This window comes from Oncorhynchus masou, chromosome 31 (assembly GCF_036934945.1).
Source record: "Oncorhynchus masou masou isolate Uvic2021 chromosome 31, UVic_Omas_1.1, whole genome shotgun sequence".
Classification (NCBI taxonomy): Eukaryota; Metazoa; Chordata; class Actinopteri; order Salmoniformes; family Salmonidae; genus Oncorhynchus; species Oncorhynchus masou.
Genome location: NC_088242.1, coordinates 60,047,911 through 60,065,299, shown reverse-complemented (window position 1 = coordinate 60,065,299; position 17,389 = coordinate 60,047,911). Strand labels below are relative to the sequence as shown.

At 46.7% G+C, this 17,389-nt stretch overlaps 1 protein-coding gene across 10 annotated transcripts in view; it reads left to right on the top strand.

Annotated features, from left to right (window-relative positions):
* The window catches only part of LOC135524212 (homeodomain-interacting protein kinase 2-like), a 97,520-nt gene that overhangs the window by 61,318 nt on the left and 18,813 nt on the right, over positions 1–17,389 (top strand). For 8 of the 10 annotated variants that reach the window (XR_010452917.1, XM_064951547.1, XM_064951553.1 and 5 more), the window contains 3 exons: positions 4,552–4,675; positions 6,327–6,449; positions 10,588–10,686. Coding sequence is in view for 9 of the 10 variants with exons in the window: in XM_064951547.1 (XP_064807619.1) it covers positions 4,552–4,675; positions 6,327–6,449; positions 10,588–10,686 (346 nt within the window). In the remaining variant the exon portion in view is untranslated. The remainder of the gene's footprint in view (positions 1–4,551; positions 4,676–6,326; positions 6,450–10,587; positions 10,687–17,389) is intronic. The other 2 variants (XM_064951555.1, XM_064951548.1) reach the window with 1 other exon arrangement.

Sequence of the window (17,389 nt, the reverse complement as noted above, 5' to 3'; positions counted from 1 at the left end):
TGTCTGTGTGGTTACATCAGGCACAGTGCACATGCAGTACTGAAGCAATGAGTGTACCAGTCTACCACAGGCATGGTCAGTGTTCTGAATCCACCCCCTCATAGTGTTGACTTGTACAACACTTTGAGAACGCTGTTCGGTGAGGTCTAGTTTAAAGCTGTTACATTGGAGGTGTAAGTCAAAGTGATGGGGTTTCTGTGCTGCTGTTTCTGGAGTGTGTGGCCGATGGAACGTTCCAGAAGAAGACAGCTTGGAGCTATGCGTTCACAAATGCTGAATATAGTAAGCCGACTCTGATAAGACAGAGATATAGGCCACTGACTTCAGTGTGCGTGTGAGTGCCACTCAGGCCTTGCATTGCACACAGCACACCACCCTCTGGTGCAAACGTCACAATCTTGAGTGGCTGTTTGTGTGTGTGTGTGTGTGGGTGTGTGTGGGTGCGTGCGTGCGTGTGTGTGTGCGTGTGTGCATAGCTGAGGTATGCATGCAGAGCAGCGCTGCTCATAAAGCACCAGGACGTGGTGAGTCGTTATCGCCTGACTACCTGACATTTTCCACAACCTCCTTTATTCACCTCCGTCTGTGAGCTATTACGGACGGTTCTAAGACATTGTGCCCCCGTGTGCTACACGAGACAGGCAACGTCCAATATCTGCTTCTGCGTACTGAGAGTGAAGGAAGGGAGGGAGGGAGAAGAGGAGTGTGTGAGCAGTGTAGTGTGCTTCTTGTTTGCCTGTGTAGAGGCCTGCAGCTGCTGCTGTGTTTTGGATGCCATGGAAGCATTGAGGAGATTTGCATTACTGGTTTGATTAAGTCAGCGCGATCATTGGGTTGGGTTGGGTGGAGTGCAGCTGGACACTGGTGAGGCCAGGGCAGGGGAATCATGGGAAAGGGCCTGGCCAGGGAGGTTCTGCCTGAACGCATCCAAGCACAACATCATCAACGTTAACGGTCCTCAACATGATGCCTGGGGAGGTGCACACACACACACGCGCACACACACACACACGCACACACACGCACACACACACACGCACACACACGCACACAGCTAAAGATGCAGGACTAATTGAAATAGTAGGGTCCAAAGCCGACTGTTATAAAAATCCACACTTCCATGACATCAAATGTGGCACAGCATCAACCATGGAAAAAACAACATTGCGGCCGGCACAGACTTGACCATTTTCCCCATGATTGGTTGTTGTGTCATATTCATTTCATGCTGAGATGATACGAATATTTGATACTAATATTCCAAGGGTGGAGATTGAATATGCAGGGGAGGGCGGGGTGCTGCTGTAGTAGAAAGTACCTTGTGGGAGTGGAAGGTTCTGTGACCTGAATATTAGGAGCAATGGGGGCCAGCGGTCCAGTGCGGTCCAGTGCGGTCCAGTGGTCCAGTGCGGTCCAGTGCGGTCCAGCGGTCCAGTGCGGTCCAGCGGTCCAGAGTGGTCCAGCGGTCCAGTGCGGTCCAGCGGTCCAGTGTGGTCCAGCGGTCCAGAGTGGTCCAGCGGTCCAGTGTGGTCCAGCGGTCCAGTGCGGTCCAGCGGTCCAGAGTGGTCCAGCGGTCCAGTGCGGTCCAGCGGTCCAGCGGTCCAGAGTGGTCCAGCGGTCCAGTGCGGTCCAGCGTGGTCTAGGGGTCAATATGATGATGTGTTTCCTCCCAAGGCTGATTTCAGCTCAATTTGAGTCGCGGTTCAAAGTATTTTTTTCAGTAGCCTGGCTGGCATGCTGCAATGGCCCCTCTGCTTTAAAGCCTAATGGGGCTGATATACTCATGCCAGTAGAGTGCTTCTCTGTGTGTGTGTGTGTGTGTGTGTGTGTGTGTGTGTGTGTGTGTGTGTGTGTGTGTGTGTGTGTGTGTGTGTGTGTGTGTGTGTGTGTGTGTGTGTGTGTGTGTGTGTGTCCCATTTTAGTGCTAATTACAGAGCAAAGACCTCTATCTCTCTCTGGGGGGGAAACGAAAGCTGTACATCAATGGGGGAGGGGTGTCAAATCTGTGTGCATGCAATAACAGCTTATCTCCTGCAGTGGAAAGTTACAAAGTCGTTTTCTATAAGCTTGGCTATTTGCCGGATGCATTTCATACTGGAGGGGGTGTAGAAAAGCAACCCGTCAGCCAGAACCATAGAATCTATTTTGTGTGTGTGTGTGTGATCCTATGCATAATGTTCCTAGCCTCCTACCTCTCTAAAGTGAAACCCCAGGCAGTTTGAAGAGGGAGTATTGTGCTGACTGACCCTAGTTCCTGGCCCATAACTCGAGCTCCCTCTCTCCGCTCAGCACACGGTGTCCTGCCCAGTGCCATCTTCTCCAAGCAGGCGCCTCAACGGTGCTTTGGTAACCCACGATAGATGGCCCAGCTCATTGTGTTGAAGGTGTCTTTGTGTGTGGAATGTAGCCCCTCCTTCTCAGACACTGTGTTCCACCTCTGCCCCCCGAGACCCCAGTAACCACCATTTGTGTTTACTGAGCCCTCTCCAGTGAATGTGATATTCGCTTGAGAGGCTACTGCTCTCTGTCTCGCTCTCTGTCTCGCTGTTTCTGGCTCTCCCTGTCTGCCCTTTTCTCTCTCTCTCTCCCTACTCTCTTGGTCGCCCTTTCCCTCTCTCTCTCTCTCATTTGTACTGTCTTGTCTCTCTCTTTTGATAGTGAGATATCCCCTGTGTAGGTCTGCCACTGTGAAACAGCCGCGTCCCAGCTGTTTCTCACAGTGTTAAACCTGCCATCTCTTTCACACATAGACAAGGGAGGCGGGTCTGTGAGGAGAGGAGTCTGAAGCCCATGTGGAAAATGTGATCCGATTCCCGCAGCCATTTCCCCCCCAAAAGACACCCCCACTCCCCCTCACCCCAGTCCCATAAAGCCCTGCTCTTTTCCACATGATCTGTTCTCCGGGCCTGCCCAACAGGCTCCAGGCCAGGCGTTACGTCTCTGTCTCTCTCCCAGGCTTCTGCTGTGCTGCCTGGAGCCCGCGCTCCTCTGCTCCTCTCCACACTCCTCGTTGTCATGACCACCTCAGGCAGGAAACGCTGGGAACTCCGCGAGGGGCTCTCGGAGCAAACTGGGGACAGAAATGTTCCAGGATCAGCCTAAAGCTCAGAGAATTGCTCTCGCGCCATTAAAATGTATCGCTAATAATGTTTTATGATGAAGTAGAGCGTCTCTAGTTTGTGTATGTGTGTGTGAGTGACAGCATCTCCAGTTCACTCTGAAGTCACAGTGCGAGGACCTGCCTCGGGGACCTTGGGGATTTTAAAGGCTCATCAGAGTCTTCAGCTCAGTGGACTGCACTATAACCTAAATGGTATAATGTAACAGAGCTCAGGCTGGGTCCACTGTAAAATGTATAATTTTGTTGTTTTTGTTACACTCTTATAACCCGAGACCGTGTTTTTCTTCCTGTTCAGTGTTCAATCAGACCCAGTTATTTATCGGTGGCCCTCGTGAGGTGGACCCTTGGCCCCATGTGTTGCGTAAAGGCCCCCGGAGTCTAGGAACCGGGCTTTGTTGTTATTAACTAAATATCCACCCGGAGACGAACGAGGGTTGCTCTGACTCTGTGGATATTTACTTTGATTTTATCTTTCATGGCGGCACAATTGATTCCACATTGGGCCACCGCAACCAAGACCCATCCTCTTTCCCAGATTATCCTCCCCTCCCCCGCCTTTTGTCCCTGAGGCCAGACTTCCCGAGATCAGTCATCCCGATTGGCTCCTGCACGGCTATCAGTCAATTAGCTCTGCCCCCCCCCCCCCACACACACACACAGTTAGCACTGAAATGAACAGCGTGACTGCCAGTGCCATTTGAAGGACAATCAAAGAAAACAAAGTCCTAGAATCCAACTTTTTTCAAAGCTCCTCTAAACAAGCAAGGAGTTTGTATTAAAGGCACAAAGCTGGTCTGAGATCAGTGTAAAATAACATATCAGAGAATGACAGGCTGATTGATTCATTTATCTTGGGCGGAGTGTTGAAATAAGGCTGCTGGCGTTGTAGTCTAATTAAATAATGTTTGTTTAGGGGGTGTTTTTAATAGAGCTGCCTGGTTGTCTTATGTTTCGGTAGGGTTATCTGCTGCTCCTAACACTGAAGTGCCTGAGTCGAGGTCTTCTAGCTAGTCTAGCTCTTCTGTCCATTACATTGGTCTGTTCTCCCTGAACACATATTGGGTGGGAAAAGAAAGTGAATGTCACTCATTTGTTTGCTGCTTCCAAACAAGATATTTAACTAAAGCTAAATGTTACATCGACAAATGTTCGTTCGACAAGGGACGGGATTCAATCCAAAACGAAAGACTTTCAAATGCAATTTCCCAGACGGGTCACAGAGATCATGTTCAACTCAAGCAGAAATGAACTTCAATGGCAGTGAACGGGCCTTTTGTCTGTGTTGGTTTCAAGCTCATCATGGTCTTTTGCCCGGTTAGAGACAAAGTGTGGTCAATTCCATAGCTCATACATCTGACTCCCCTTGTCACATTTACCTTACAGAAATACTTTGGCCTGGATCTAACAATGCTGTATCTCTCTGTCCTCAGAGCTCCAGAGATCATCCTGGGCCTGCCGTTCTGTGAGGCCATCGACATGTGGTCCCTGGGCTGTGTCATCGCTGAGCTCTTCCTGGGCTGGCCCCTCTACCCAGGGGCCTCCGAGTACGACCAGGTAGGTCTGAGGGTCTGCCCGTGGGGGGGGGGGCATAGGTGGGTGACAACCAGGAAGATGATGCCTAAATGAGAGAGAACCTCCAGGACAAGAGCTAGAATAAGTTGTTTCTGAATGCTTAAATAAACAGGAAATGTGAAAGATTTCTCAATTCAAAACACCATTTAAATCCATCAAGGTGTGCATTCTACATAAGTGGCATACGAAGAGTCTCTAGTCCACTTCTAGACGAGGACTGATATATCACTACAAGTCATGCTGTAGTAGTGTCAGTCAGAGAGGAAGGGAGAGGATCAATGCTTAGTAGCAGAGCTTTGCAAATTAGAGCTTTGGAAATTAGATAATATGTTTCAGGACTGGAGAAAAACAAACTGCTTGGTTTGCTCAAGGCTTTCCCATAGAGCCATAAAAGAGAGAGAGGGAGAGAGAGAGAAGAGGAGGAACAGAGAGAGAAAGCAAGAGAGAGAGATAGGAAATGAGAGGAACAGAGAGATCTGTTGCTCTGGAGCACTGGAGCGCTGCTAATTGGTGCAAGTGGTTCAGTGGCATCTGCTGGAATAAACAGAGGGATCAGGAGCTGCCTGTTTGTCAGGAGGAGACGAGACACTCCTACACACACCACCCACGCGCACACACACACACGTGCACACGCACACACACATGTGCACAACCAAGTAAGTTAGTCTACGCCTGTTGTTTACGAAGCATGTGACAAATACATTTGATTTGAACCACACACATACACACACACACACACGCACGCACGCACGCACACACGCACGCACGCACGCACGCACGCACACACACACACACACACACACACACACACACACACACACACACACACACACACACTCAGGCCTCATCCCGGTCACTCACAGAACTAAACAAATCATATACATTTTTATTAGTTACATGCTTGGTAAACAACAGGTGTAGACTAGCAGTGAAATGCGTACTTACGGGCCCTTCCCAAAAATGCAGAAAGAAAATAGAGAGATAATAGAAAATGAAAACACATAATAATAAATACACAATGAGTAATAATAACCTGTCTCTACACACGGGGTACCAGATACAAGCACACCAGCTCAGAGTTACATACAGGAGTTTTTATTGGGTAGGTCTCATGGTGGGCAAAAGCTCATGACCATAGTCGTGAATCAGGGCCTCTAGGGCCTAGAGTTTTTCCTGACGATATGACCTTGCCAGATTGACCCTGCTGTGAAAATGTGCCACAGCTAAGGCCTAACACACTGTGATTTTATCAGTAATGGATTATAGTGAATCTGGGTCTAGGCATATTCCCTCTGCAGTGAACATATTTACCAGATGTGATTATTTGAGTGTTATCACCGTAAATATTTGTGCCAGCAATAATTTTCATTTTCAGTCAAACACGTTTGTGCCTTAAAGGGCAAAACTAACAATATCCAATTAAGCGTGCCTTATTTTGCACGTCTGCATTTGAATGCTGTTTGGCTGATTGTGTTTGAAACTCTGAATGAAAAGTTGATGTGTTATTTGATATTTTACATTTACATTTAAGTCATTTAGCAGACGCTCTTATCCAGAGCGACTTACAAATTGGTGAATTCACCTTCTGACATCCAGTGGAACAGCCACTTTACAATTTCTCCTCGTCCTGTAGATCCGGTACATCTCTCAGACACAGGGGCTGCCTGCGGAATTCCTCCTGAGTGCAGGGACTAAGACTACCAGGTTCTTCAACCGAGTCACAGACTCTACCAACTACCCCCTGTGGAGACTGAAGGTAGGCCTCTTTTACACACACACACACACACACACACACAGACACACACACACACACACACACACACACATTGAGAGACACTAATTACGATTGCCCTGTTGTTGCGTCAATACTCTCCATACACATCAAAAGAGGAGTTGGGTTTCAGTGGAGTCGATCATGTAAAACTATATTTGCCCACCAAGTGACCTACCCAGTATGTCAATGATGTATTAAGTGCCTTCCAAGAAATGTATGTGAAAAAATCCACAGGAGCTGATTGGCTTGATCCCTTCCTAGTGCAGCTTTCTGCCCTCCTCATTGTAGAACCTTTGACCTAGATTTTTTATTAAACAATTGCTTCTGGTGGTATCCCTAAGACCTGTCTTCCCCCTTCACAAAGCTGGGGATCCTTCTGACCTAGATAACTACCACCCAATTTCTAAACTATCTTGCCTTGCAAAAATATTAGAATCACTGGCAAACTCTCAGCAAATAACATTTTTTTGCTCTTTGAATTATACTCTTACCAGTCTGGTTTAGAGCACAGTTTTAGCATCTACACTTACATTATATATTAAATTGCTTAGATCATAGGAATCACTGTTCTGCCATTATTTATAGAACTTTTCAAGGCTTGAGATTGTCGACCATCTCCTACTCATTCGAAGGTTGTCTGAAATGGGCCTCGACCGGGCGTCGTGCAAGTGGGAACTATCTGTCAGACAGGACACAATGTGTTTTTTTCTGATGGTGTCAGGTCAAGTTACCTCGATATTCCTAAAGGTGTCCTCTTTACTATTTATACTATATAAATCATATTGGTCTCTCTGCAAAAACCTGTAACATTCATCTGTATGTAGATGAGACTGTTATGAATGCTATTGCCCCTATGGCTGACCAGGCTGTTGCAGCTGCAATTTTAGATTTTTGTCACCTTGCAGAAAGTCCTTGTTGATTTAAAATAAATGAATGCGAGAAAAAACTAAATGTATGTTGTTTTCTAATTCTCGTAGAAATAATTAAGATGGTCTACACATGTATGCATTGGGTGTTTGTTTAATCGAGCTGGTTCCCGCCTACAAATATCTGGGCTTTTGGATTGAGAACAATTTGATTTATAAAAAAATGTACGTATGAGCTAGTTAAAAAGCTGCAATTTAATGCCTCTGCCTAAACAGTCAACTTTCCTGCCAGTTCTTGACGATAGGAACACCATTTATGGGAATGCAGCAGCCACTACTATTAAATCCTCGGATGCTGTCTATCATAGCACCCTTCGCTTTATCACAGGTGACAGTTGTAATACTCACCATTGCATCCTGTTTCAAAACATTGTCTGGTCCTCATTAATGTCCCGTAGATCACTACATTATTCCCTCTTTGTTTACAAAGCTCTACTACACAAGCTTCCGACCTACCTCACTTCACTGTTAAAATGAAAAAAATATGAGACAGCCAACCCGTTCACAGGGATGGTTAACTCTCGAGGTTCCACTACTACATAACGATCTAGGTAAATCCGCCTTCAGTTTCAGTACCCCCCATTTTTGGAAAAGCCTACAAAACTCTTAACTCTGGTGCGTCTAGAGCAGTTTAGGACTTTAATGTTAAATTACTTTAGTGATAATTGCAACTGTTTGGATTTAATGCAAATAATTGTATGTGTGGTGTTTGAAGCTGTAGTGTTGATTCTGTAAATTCTAGTTTCTTTTATTTTTATTAATAATTTTTAATTTGGTGTATTGTTGTCCTTAGTCCACCATTGAAAATGGTCTCAATGGGTCCCCCTGAATAAATGTGTTTTAAAAAACGAGCTTCAGAAGCCCAGTGTGAGGCATTGACAGGATAGACTCAATGCTGGCTCCAAAAAACGTTGCTCTATTCAGGCCACTCAATAAGGTGCTGACCTGTTCAAGCACCAGCATTTTCCCCCTTTGGGAGTACTTTGGAGTCATGCAGTGAATCTGCAGACATATTTTTACAGTATTGAACATCCTGACCCTACAATACCAATATCTCAGCTGGATATATACGCCCTCACTGCTCTACTGCACTTAGCAATATTCTCTCCCAAGATTGATCAGCTCTCCTTGGAGACTCACCACGAGTCCATCCCAAATGGCACCTCACTCCCTATAAAGTGCACAACTTTTGACCAATGTGCCATTGCCTGACACACCCCATGTCTTTGTTCTTATTCATACAAAATGAGGCACAACAACATAACACATTGACATCCAATAATGTAGGTCCTTGCAACGTTGGCCTTTCAGTAAGTATAGAGGATAACACCCTGTGTGTGTGTGTGTGTGGGTGTGTGTGTGTGTGTGTGTGTGTGTGTGTGTGTGTGTGTGTGCACGCTCTTAAGTTATACAAGAGGCTGTCACTGTGTGAAAAGGTAGCGATAAGTTATTACCTTGTATATTAGGACACGGCTACAGCCTCATATTTGTCCATGGTTGTTGGCAATGGAAAATCAGATAGCTAGTAACCAACAACTTTTTCCCTTTCGCTGAGACAGAAACAGGGATAGGCCTGTCAGAGTGATTGCTAAGCTTCGCTTCGACCTTGGCTTGTCGTGTATTTCCATTTTACAGCAGCCGTGATAATGCTGATACTGTAATTAAAATGAATACAGCGTGTTTGGTCAGAGAGTTTTCCTCTGATTAATAGGTCCGTAAGATTAGTGTGTGTCCACATACTACATGTGGGTGTGTGTGTTTCTATGCTTACACGTATGTCCCTGCTTTTGCCCATACACACGTTTTGTGTGTGTATTTTATATTATTTAACTAGGCAAGTCAGTTAAGAACAAATTCTTATTTAAAATGACAGCCTACCAGGGAACAGTGGGGTAACTGCCTTGGTAAGGGGAAGAACAACAGATTTTCACCTTATCCGCTCTGGAATTCGATCCAGCAACCTTCCGGTTACTGCCCCAACGCTCTAACCACTAGGCTGCCTGCCACCCCAAAAGTGTGTCCGCGCCAGTGTGTGTGTTTCACAACCCCAGGCCTGCTAGCTAGCTCAGTCCTTTTGCCGAAAAACAGCAGTGTTCAGTCCTGCTAGTGCTAGCTAGCTCAGTCCTGCTAGCTAGCTCAGTCCTGCTGCCGATAAACAATAGTGCTCAGTCCTGCTAGCTAGCTCAGTCCTGCTGCCTATAAACAATAGTGCTCAGTCCTTCTAGCTAGCTCAGTCCTGCTGCCTATAAACAATAGTGCTCAGTCCTGCTAGCTAGCTCAGTTCTGCTGCCTATAAACAATAGTGCTCGGTCCTGCTAGCTAGCTCAGTTCTGCGGCCGATAAACAATAGTGCTCAGTCCTGCTAGCTAGCTCAGTACTGCTGCCGATAAACAATAGTGCTCAGTCCTGCTAGCTAGCTCAGTCCTGCTGCCGATAAACAATATTGCTCAGTCCTGCTAGCTAGCTCAGTCCTGCTGCCGATAAACAATAGTGCTCAGTCCTGCAAGCCAGCTCAGTACTGCTGCCTATAAACAATAGTGCTCAGTCCTGCTAGCTAGCTCAGTACTGCTGCCGATAAACAATAGTGCTCAGTCCTGCTAGCTAGCTCAGTTCTGCCGCCTATAAACAATAGTGCTCGGTCCTGCTAGCTAGCTCAGTTCTGCTGCCTATAAACAATAGTGCTCAGTCCTGCTAGCTAGCTCAGTACTGCTGCCGATAAACAATAGTGCTCAGTCCTGCTGGCTAGCTCAGTTCTGCCGCCTATAAACAATAGTGCTCGGTCCTGCTAGCTAGCTCAGTTCTGCTGCCTATAAACAATAGTGCTCAGTCCTGCTAACTAGCTCAGTACTGCTGCCTATAAACAATAGTGCTCAGTCTTGCTAGCTAGCTCAGTACTGCTGCCGATAAACAATAGTGCTCAGTCCTGCTAGCTAGCTCAGTTCTGCCGCCTATAAACAATAGTGCTCAGTCCTGCTAGCTAGCTCAGTACTGCTGCCTATAAACAATAGTGCTCAGTCCTGCTAGCTAGCTCAGTTCTGCCGCCTATAAACAATAGTGCTCAGTCCTTCTAGCTAGCTTAGTCTTGCTGCCTATAAACAATAGTCTGTAATGAGGGACATGTAAATAGAGTATTTTCAGAGACTAGAGGAAGTCTCATGGGAACTGAATGAAACATCTGTTTCTTGTCTTCACAGACACCTGAGGACCATGAAGGAGAGACAGCGATCAAGTCGAAGGAGGCCCGGAAGTACATCTTCAACTGCCTGGACGATATGGCGCAGGTTCAGAGCACTGTATATACAATACACACACATGCACGCATGCACAGTCACACACACACACACACACGCACACACACACACACACACACACACACACACACACACACACACACACACACACACACACACACACACACACACACACACACACACACACACACACACACGCAGTGGAGCCCTTTGCATATGCAGTCGCACAAGGGAAATGAAACCGGCTGTGCTTCGACCGAAACCCTTCTTCATTTCAGATTATTTTCTTTCTTCTTATTTTCTCTAAAACCACCGCTTAATAAATGACAGGCTGACATCGTATTCGAGCATTTGGTCAACTCAGTCACAGTATTTCCTGTGTGTAGTTTGCTTTCTTATTTAAGCTGGGTGAATGTTGTGGCCATCACCTAACTGGACTCGTCTGTGTAGGACATGTACCCAACGAGACAGAGAAGGCGAGAGGAGTTGCAGCGTGGGAAGCAAGGCAATAGCCTTTAGCCCTTAGATAGGTCATATTCATCTGGAAATCATTTTAAAACATTTCACAAGGGCAAATTTAAATTAGGGTTTCTTATTGGAATAGTCCAGGTAGTCCCTGCCTGTTTCAATCCGTTTTCTTCCGTTTGGTGCCCAATGAACAAAAGCTCTCTCTAGCGCGACGTTTACAGAGAGAACACCTGTGGGAACCCGTTTGTTTAGTAAAACAAAGAAAGGATGCATTACAATGTTTACGTAACCAGGAAGTGACTCATACAACTAAACCCTGGTGTAGAAAAGCACTGTCGCCAAACGGCTTATATCTTATGTGATCCTTCTCATAACACGTCTCCTCTCCCCATCTCTCATTCCGATTGTGGTGGGAAAGTTGACACAGACCTATGACATTTTGCAGATGATGATACGATAGTGTCCCTGCCCATATTTTGTTCTCACTGTCACCTGCCCAAACATACTAGTTTTATCAACATGCATACTGCAGCGTACATACCGGTAATGATGGAAACCATGATACATTTCCCAGGCATCTAAAATGTCTTGTTCCTTGAGGGGAGGATAAAAAGTTGTCACGGTACATGACAGATTAAGTCAGGTAAAATATGACTTGAGGTCTACAATCTGATTGCAGTTTGCTCCGTACACCACACACACACACACACACACACACACACACACACACACACACACACACACACACACACACACACACACACACACACACACACACACACACACACACACACACACACACACACACACACACACACACACAAATCGTCTGGCATGTTAAGTCCTTACATTGTCCACCTCATGTGGACCAACAATTGTTCACTTCACTGATGTCCCATCTGGACTATTAGAGTTGACCCAGTGCCCAGCCAGAGTGCTCCAGGTCTGGCATAGTATGCAGCCTCAGCGGAAGTGGTGCTCGGTTGAAGTTAGTGCCTCTGCCTGGGTTAGTTTAGGAGGCCATACCTCCAAGCTGCTCCTACTCCCAGACACACAACACTGATCTAATGAAATCAACATGCCAGGACCCCATCCAACACAAACACACACACAGCACAAGAGGTTGTGGTGGCACCTTAATTGGGGATAACGGACTCGTGGGTAAAGACTGGAGCGGAATCAGTGGAATGGTATCAAATACATCAAACACGTGGTTTCCATGGTTTCCAGGTGTTTGATGCCATTCCATTCGCTCCGCTCTGGCCATTATTATGAGTCGTCCTCCTCTAAGCAGCCTCCACTGACGCACAGGTAGGCAGGCTCTCACACACACACACACACACACACACACACACACACACACACACACACACACACACACACACACACACACACACACACACACACACACACACACACACACACACACACAGGTTACTAAAATAAACAGAAAGTAAAAAGAGGAGCCCAGTCCTAATTGGGAGAAGAGCTCATGCCGAGTCAGAATCTTTGGCCAGATAGATAAGTTTGCAGTGTGGACATCTGTCTTCATTTGTATAATGGATCATATCAGAAGGCACAGAGGGACTGGAGAGAGAGACTTGGGTTGATTACTGGGATGTCTGCCAATGGTGACATTCTTGTTGCTTCCACACTGTCTTGGGAAATATGGGGAGAGCGTAAAGTTCTGGAGGACCAATCTCCATTTGATCTCTAGTTAGCACTAGCTAAACTGGATGCAGCCTGAATGGAGAACAAGATAGACGGAGGCCAAGAGATTATAGTCGTGGCTATGTTTTCACCACACAACTCTGCGACCCAGCATGACTTTACAATAGCAGTTGCTGACAGCGAAACAATGGCCGAAAGACAAGCTCCTAACATTCAGTTTCACTACTACTAACTACTCCCCCTTTCCTCTAAGTAATATTACTGACCTCAACTCAGATGGGATGCTGTTAGTTGTCCAACCTGATATTCTACACTAGGGTTGTGAGTTTGTTCTGTACACATAATAGTCTTGCATGGTTAACTCCACCTCTCCTCAGGCACAGGCAGCCGGATGTGTCCCAGTGCAGCTTGGACATCTGCTGTCATGTTCTCCAGTGCCATGTCATGTCACAGCTCCTTAGTATAGAAATAGAAGCACTAGATTCTAGATGATATTTCTATAATAACATCTGCGGTCGTGTCCTTGTGTTCTGGAGTGCCATGTTGTAGGTCCTCAGGAGTTACTAGATTCTAGATGATATTTCTATAATAGCATCTGCTGTCGTGTCCTCGTGTTCTGGAGTGCCATGTCATAGGTCCTCAGGAGTTACTAGATTCTAGATTCTATTTCTATGATATAATGTCTCTGAGGCCCGAAATATCCATAGACATGCGTATACAGACACTGCACTCGTCATGTAAACTACACTGAACAAAGATAGAAACGTAACATGCAACAACTTCAAAGATTTTACTGAGTTACAGTTCATATGAGGAAATCAGTCAATTGAAATAAATTCATTAGGCCCTAATCTATGGATTTCACATGACTGGGAATACAGATATGCATCTGTTGGTCACAGATAACTTAAAAAATAGGTAGGGGCTTGAACCAAAAAAACAGTATCTGGTGTGACCACCATTTGCCTCATGCAGCGTGACACGTCTCCTTCACATAGAGTTGATCAGGCTGTTGATTGTGGCCTGGGGAATGTTGTCCCACTACTCTTCAATGGCTGTACGAAGTTGCTGGATATTGTCGGGAACTGGAACGCACTGTTGTACACGTCGATCCAGGGCATCCCAAACGTGCTCAATGGGTGACATGTCCGGTGAGTATGCAGGCCATGGAAGAACTGGGACATTTTCAGCTTCCAGGAATTGTGTACAGATCCTTGCGACATGGAGCTGTGCATTATCGTGTTGAAACATGAGGTGATGGCTGCGGATGAATGGCACGACAATGGGCCTCAGGACTTCGTCACGGTATCTCTGTGCATTCAAATTGCCATCGATAAAATGCAATCGTGTTTGTTGTCCGTAGCTTATGCCTGACCATACCATAACCCCACCTCCACCAGCAATGTTGCACTCTGTTCATAACGTTGACATCAGCAAACCCCTCGCCCACACAACGCCATACACGCTGTCTGCCATCTGCCCGGTACAGTTGAAACTGGGATTCATCCGTGAAGAACTCACTTCTCCAGTGTGCCAGTAGACATCGAAGGTGAGTATTTGCCCACTGAATTCTGTTACGACGCTGAACCGCAGTCAGGTCAAGACCCTGGTGAGGTCAACAAGCACGCAGATGAGCTTCCCTGAGATGGTTTCTGACAATTTGTGCAGACATTCTTCGGTTGTGCAAACCCACAATGTCCGGGTGGCTGGTCTCAGACGATCCCGCAGGTTGAAGACGCCGGATGTGGGGTTCCTGGGCTGGCGTGGTTACACGTGGTCTGCTGTTGAGAGGCCTGTTGGACATACTGACATATTCTCGTTGGAGGCTTATAGAGAAATAACATTTTAATTAATTGGCTACAACTCATGGTAATTCATGCAGTCAGCATGCCAATCGCAGGCTCCCTCAAAACCTGAGACATCTGTGGCATTGTGTTGTATGACAAAACTGCACATTTTAAAGGGGCTTTTTATTGTCCCAAGCACAAGGTGCACCTGTGTAATGATCATTCTTGATATGCCACACCTGTCAGCTGGATGGATATATTGGCAAAAGAGAAAGGCTCACTAACTGGGATGTAAACAAACGTGTGCACAATATTTGAGAGAAATAATTTTTGTGCGTATGGAAAATGTTATTTCAGCTCATGAAACATGGGTCCAACACTTTATATGCGTTTATATTTTTGTTCAGTGTATAATAGGACCATGCTCAATTTCAGAGCTTTTTGTGTTGTGGGCAGGATAAAAAGAAATGATGATTATACTAAAAGTATTCTACTGCTTTGTTGCTCTTTGACTTTATGATCTAGCATACTCATAGAGAGGTCTTGCTATGGCTCGGCATTCAATCAATTCACTACAATAGAATGCCTGCTGTTCTCCGTAACATTATCATATATACTGTACATTTCTGCTGTGCTACAATGCTAGTATGGAGTTAGATTGCCTCCGTACACATACATAGGCAAGGCGACACATTCGCAATTCGACTGAGTGCGTTTCCCAAAGTAATTTTTCCCTCTCGCAGAGGACAGCGTGATTATTTTCCCCACCTCATTCCAGAGATTATTCCTTTATCACGGCGAGTGGAGATGTGCGAGGCAGGGAGGGGTTAGGGACGGAGCCTGAATAACTTGCGTAGGAACGAGAACTCAATCATATTGTTTGGCGTTGACTGGCAGTAGATCAGATAGCCCCTGAAGCAGGGCTATAGGTAAGCTGTATCTTTATGAAAAACGGGCCCGCTATCTCAGCATAGCAATCGCAATAAACAAGCACGCTTGTCCCCGTCTGTGTCCCTGTCCCCCAACTCAGACATGCCACTGAAGGCTGTGGGCTGCTCCAGAGCGGCTCTGCCTCAGTTTATACCTCTACCTCCCCCTCTGCCTCTACTTCCCCATCTGCCTCTACTTCTACCTCCCACTCTGCCTTTACATATCCCTCTACCTCCCCCTCTGCCTCTACCTCTATCTCCCGCTTTGCCTCATCCTCTACCTCCCCCTCTGCCACAGCCTCTACCTCCCCACTGCCTCTACCTCCCCCTCTGCCTCAGTCTCTACCTTCCTCTCCTCCTCTGCCTCAGACTCTACCTCCCCTCCTCCCTCTGCCCCAGTCACAACCTCTGCTTCAGCCTCTATCTCCCCCTCCTCCTCTCCCCCTCTGCCTCAGTCTCTACCTCCTCCTCCACGTCTGCTTCAGCCCCTACCCCCCCCCTCTCCTCCTCTGCCTCAGTCTCTACCTCCCCCCCTCTCCTCCTCTGCCTCAGTCTCTACCTCCTCCTCTACGTCTGCTTCAGCCCCTACCTCCCCCTCTGCCACATCCTCTACATCCCCGTCTGACTCAGTCTCTACCTCCCCCCCTCTCCTCCTCTGCCTCAGTCTCTACCTCCCCCTCCTCCTCTCCCCCTCTGCCTCAGTCTCTACCTCCTCCTCTACGTCTGCTTCAGCCCCTACCTCCCCCTCTGCCACATCCTCTACGTCCCCGTCTGACTCAGTCTCTACCTCCCCCCCCTCTCCCCCTCTGCCTCAGTCTCTACCTCCTCCTCTACGTCTGCTTCAGCCCCTACCTCCCCCTCTGCCACATCCTCTACATCCCCGTCTGACTCAGTCTCTACCTCCCCCTCTCCTCCTCTGCCTCAGTCTCTACCTCCCCCTCCTCCTCTCCCCTCTGACTCAGTCTCTACCTCCCCCTCCTCCTCCTCCCCTCAGTCTGCCTCAGCCCCCCCCCTTCAGCCTCTACCTACCTCTACCTCCCCCCTTACCTTCTTTTAATAAGCAAACAGCAACACATATCGGGTTAATTCTTCGTTTATTTTGCTTCTCAGCAGTAGATAAAAATCTCAGCGACGGCGCCAGTGGAGTTTTGAAGCGGCTCCGCTCTTTTCTATGAATACCAGTGTAAATGTTTGTAATGTCAGTAAGGTGCAAGGGTATCACTATGCGCTGTGACACTGGTGTTGACACCCTAACTGATGAAGCCTTATGAAGGTCGCATGTGTGTTTATAAATAGTTCTATCCATGGGAAAGGCAGCAGTGTTTTTCCTGTCCTTCGCAGCAATAGTACAGGCTGCCTCTGAAATGGCACAGTATTCCCATAGGGCTCTAGTCAAAAGTAGTGCACTATATATTCAGAATAGGGTGCCGAAAGTAATGCACTATATACAGAATAGGGTGCCCGAAAGTAATGCACTATATATTCAGAATAGGGTGCCGAAAGTAATGCACTATATACAGAATAGGGTGCCCGAAAGTAATGCACTATATACAGAATAGGGTGCCGAAAGTAATGCATTATATACAGAATAGGGTGCCGAAAGTAATGCACTATATACAGAATAGGGTGCCGAAAGTAATGCACTATATACAGAATAGGGTGCCGAAAGTAATGCACTATATACAGAATAGGGTGCCGAAAGTAATGCACTATATACAGAATAGGGTGCCGAAAGTAATGCACTATATACAGAATAGGGTGCCATTTCAGACACAGCCTCAGTAAACACTTTAATGTCAGGGGAAATCTGCGATTTGCTACATCCATTTTTTTATTTTTAAATGTATGATATATACCCATTGATTCTTGAAGACTATAACTTATAAGCTT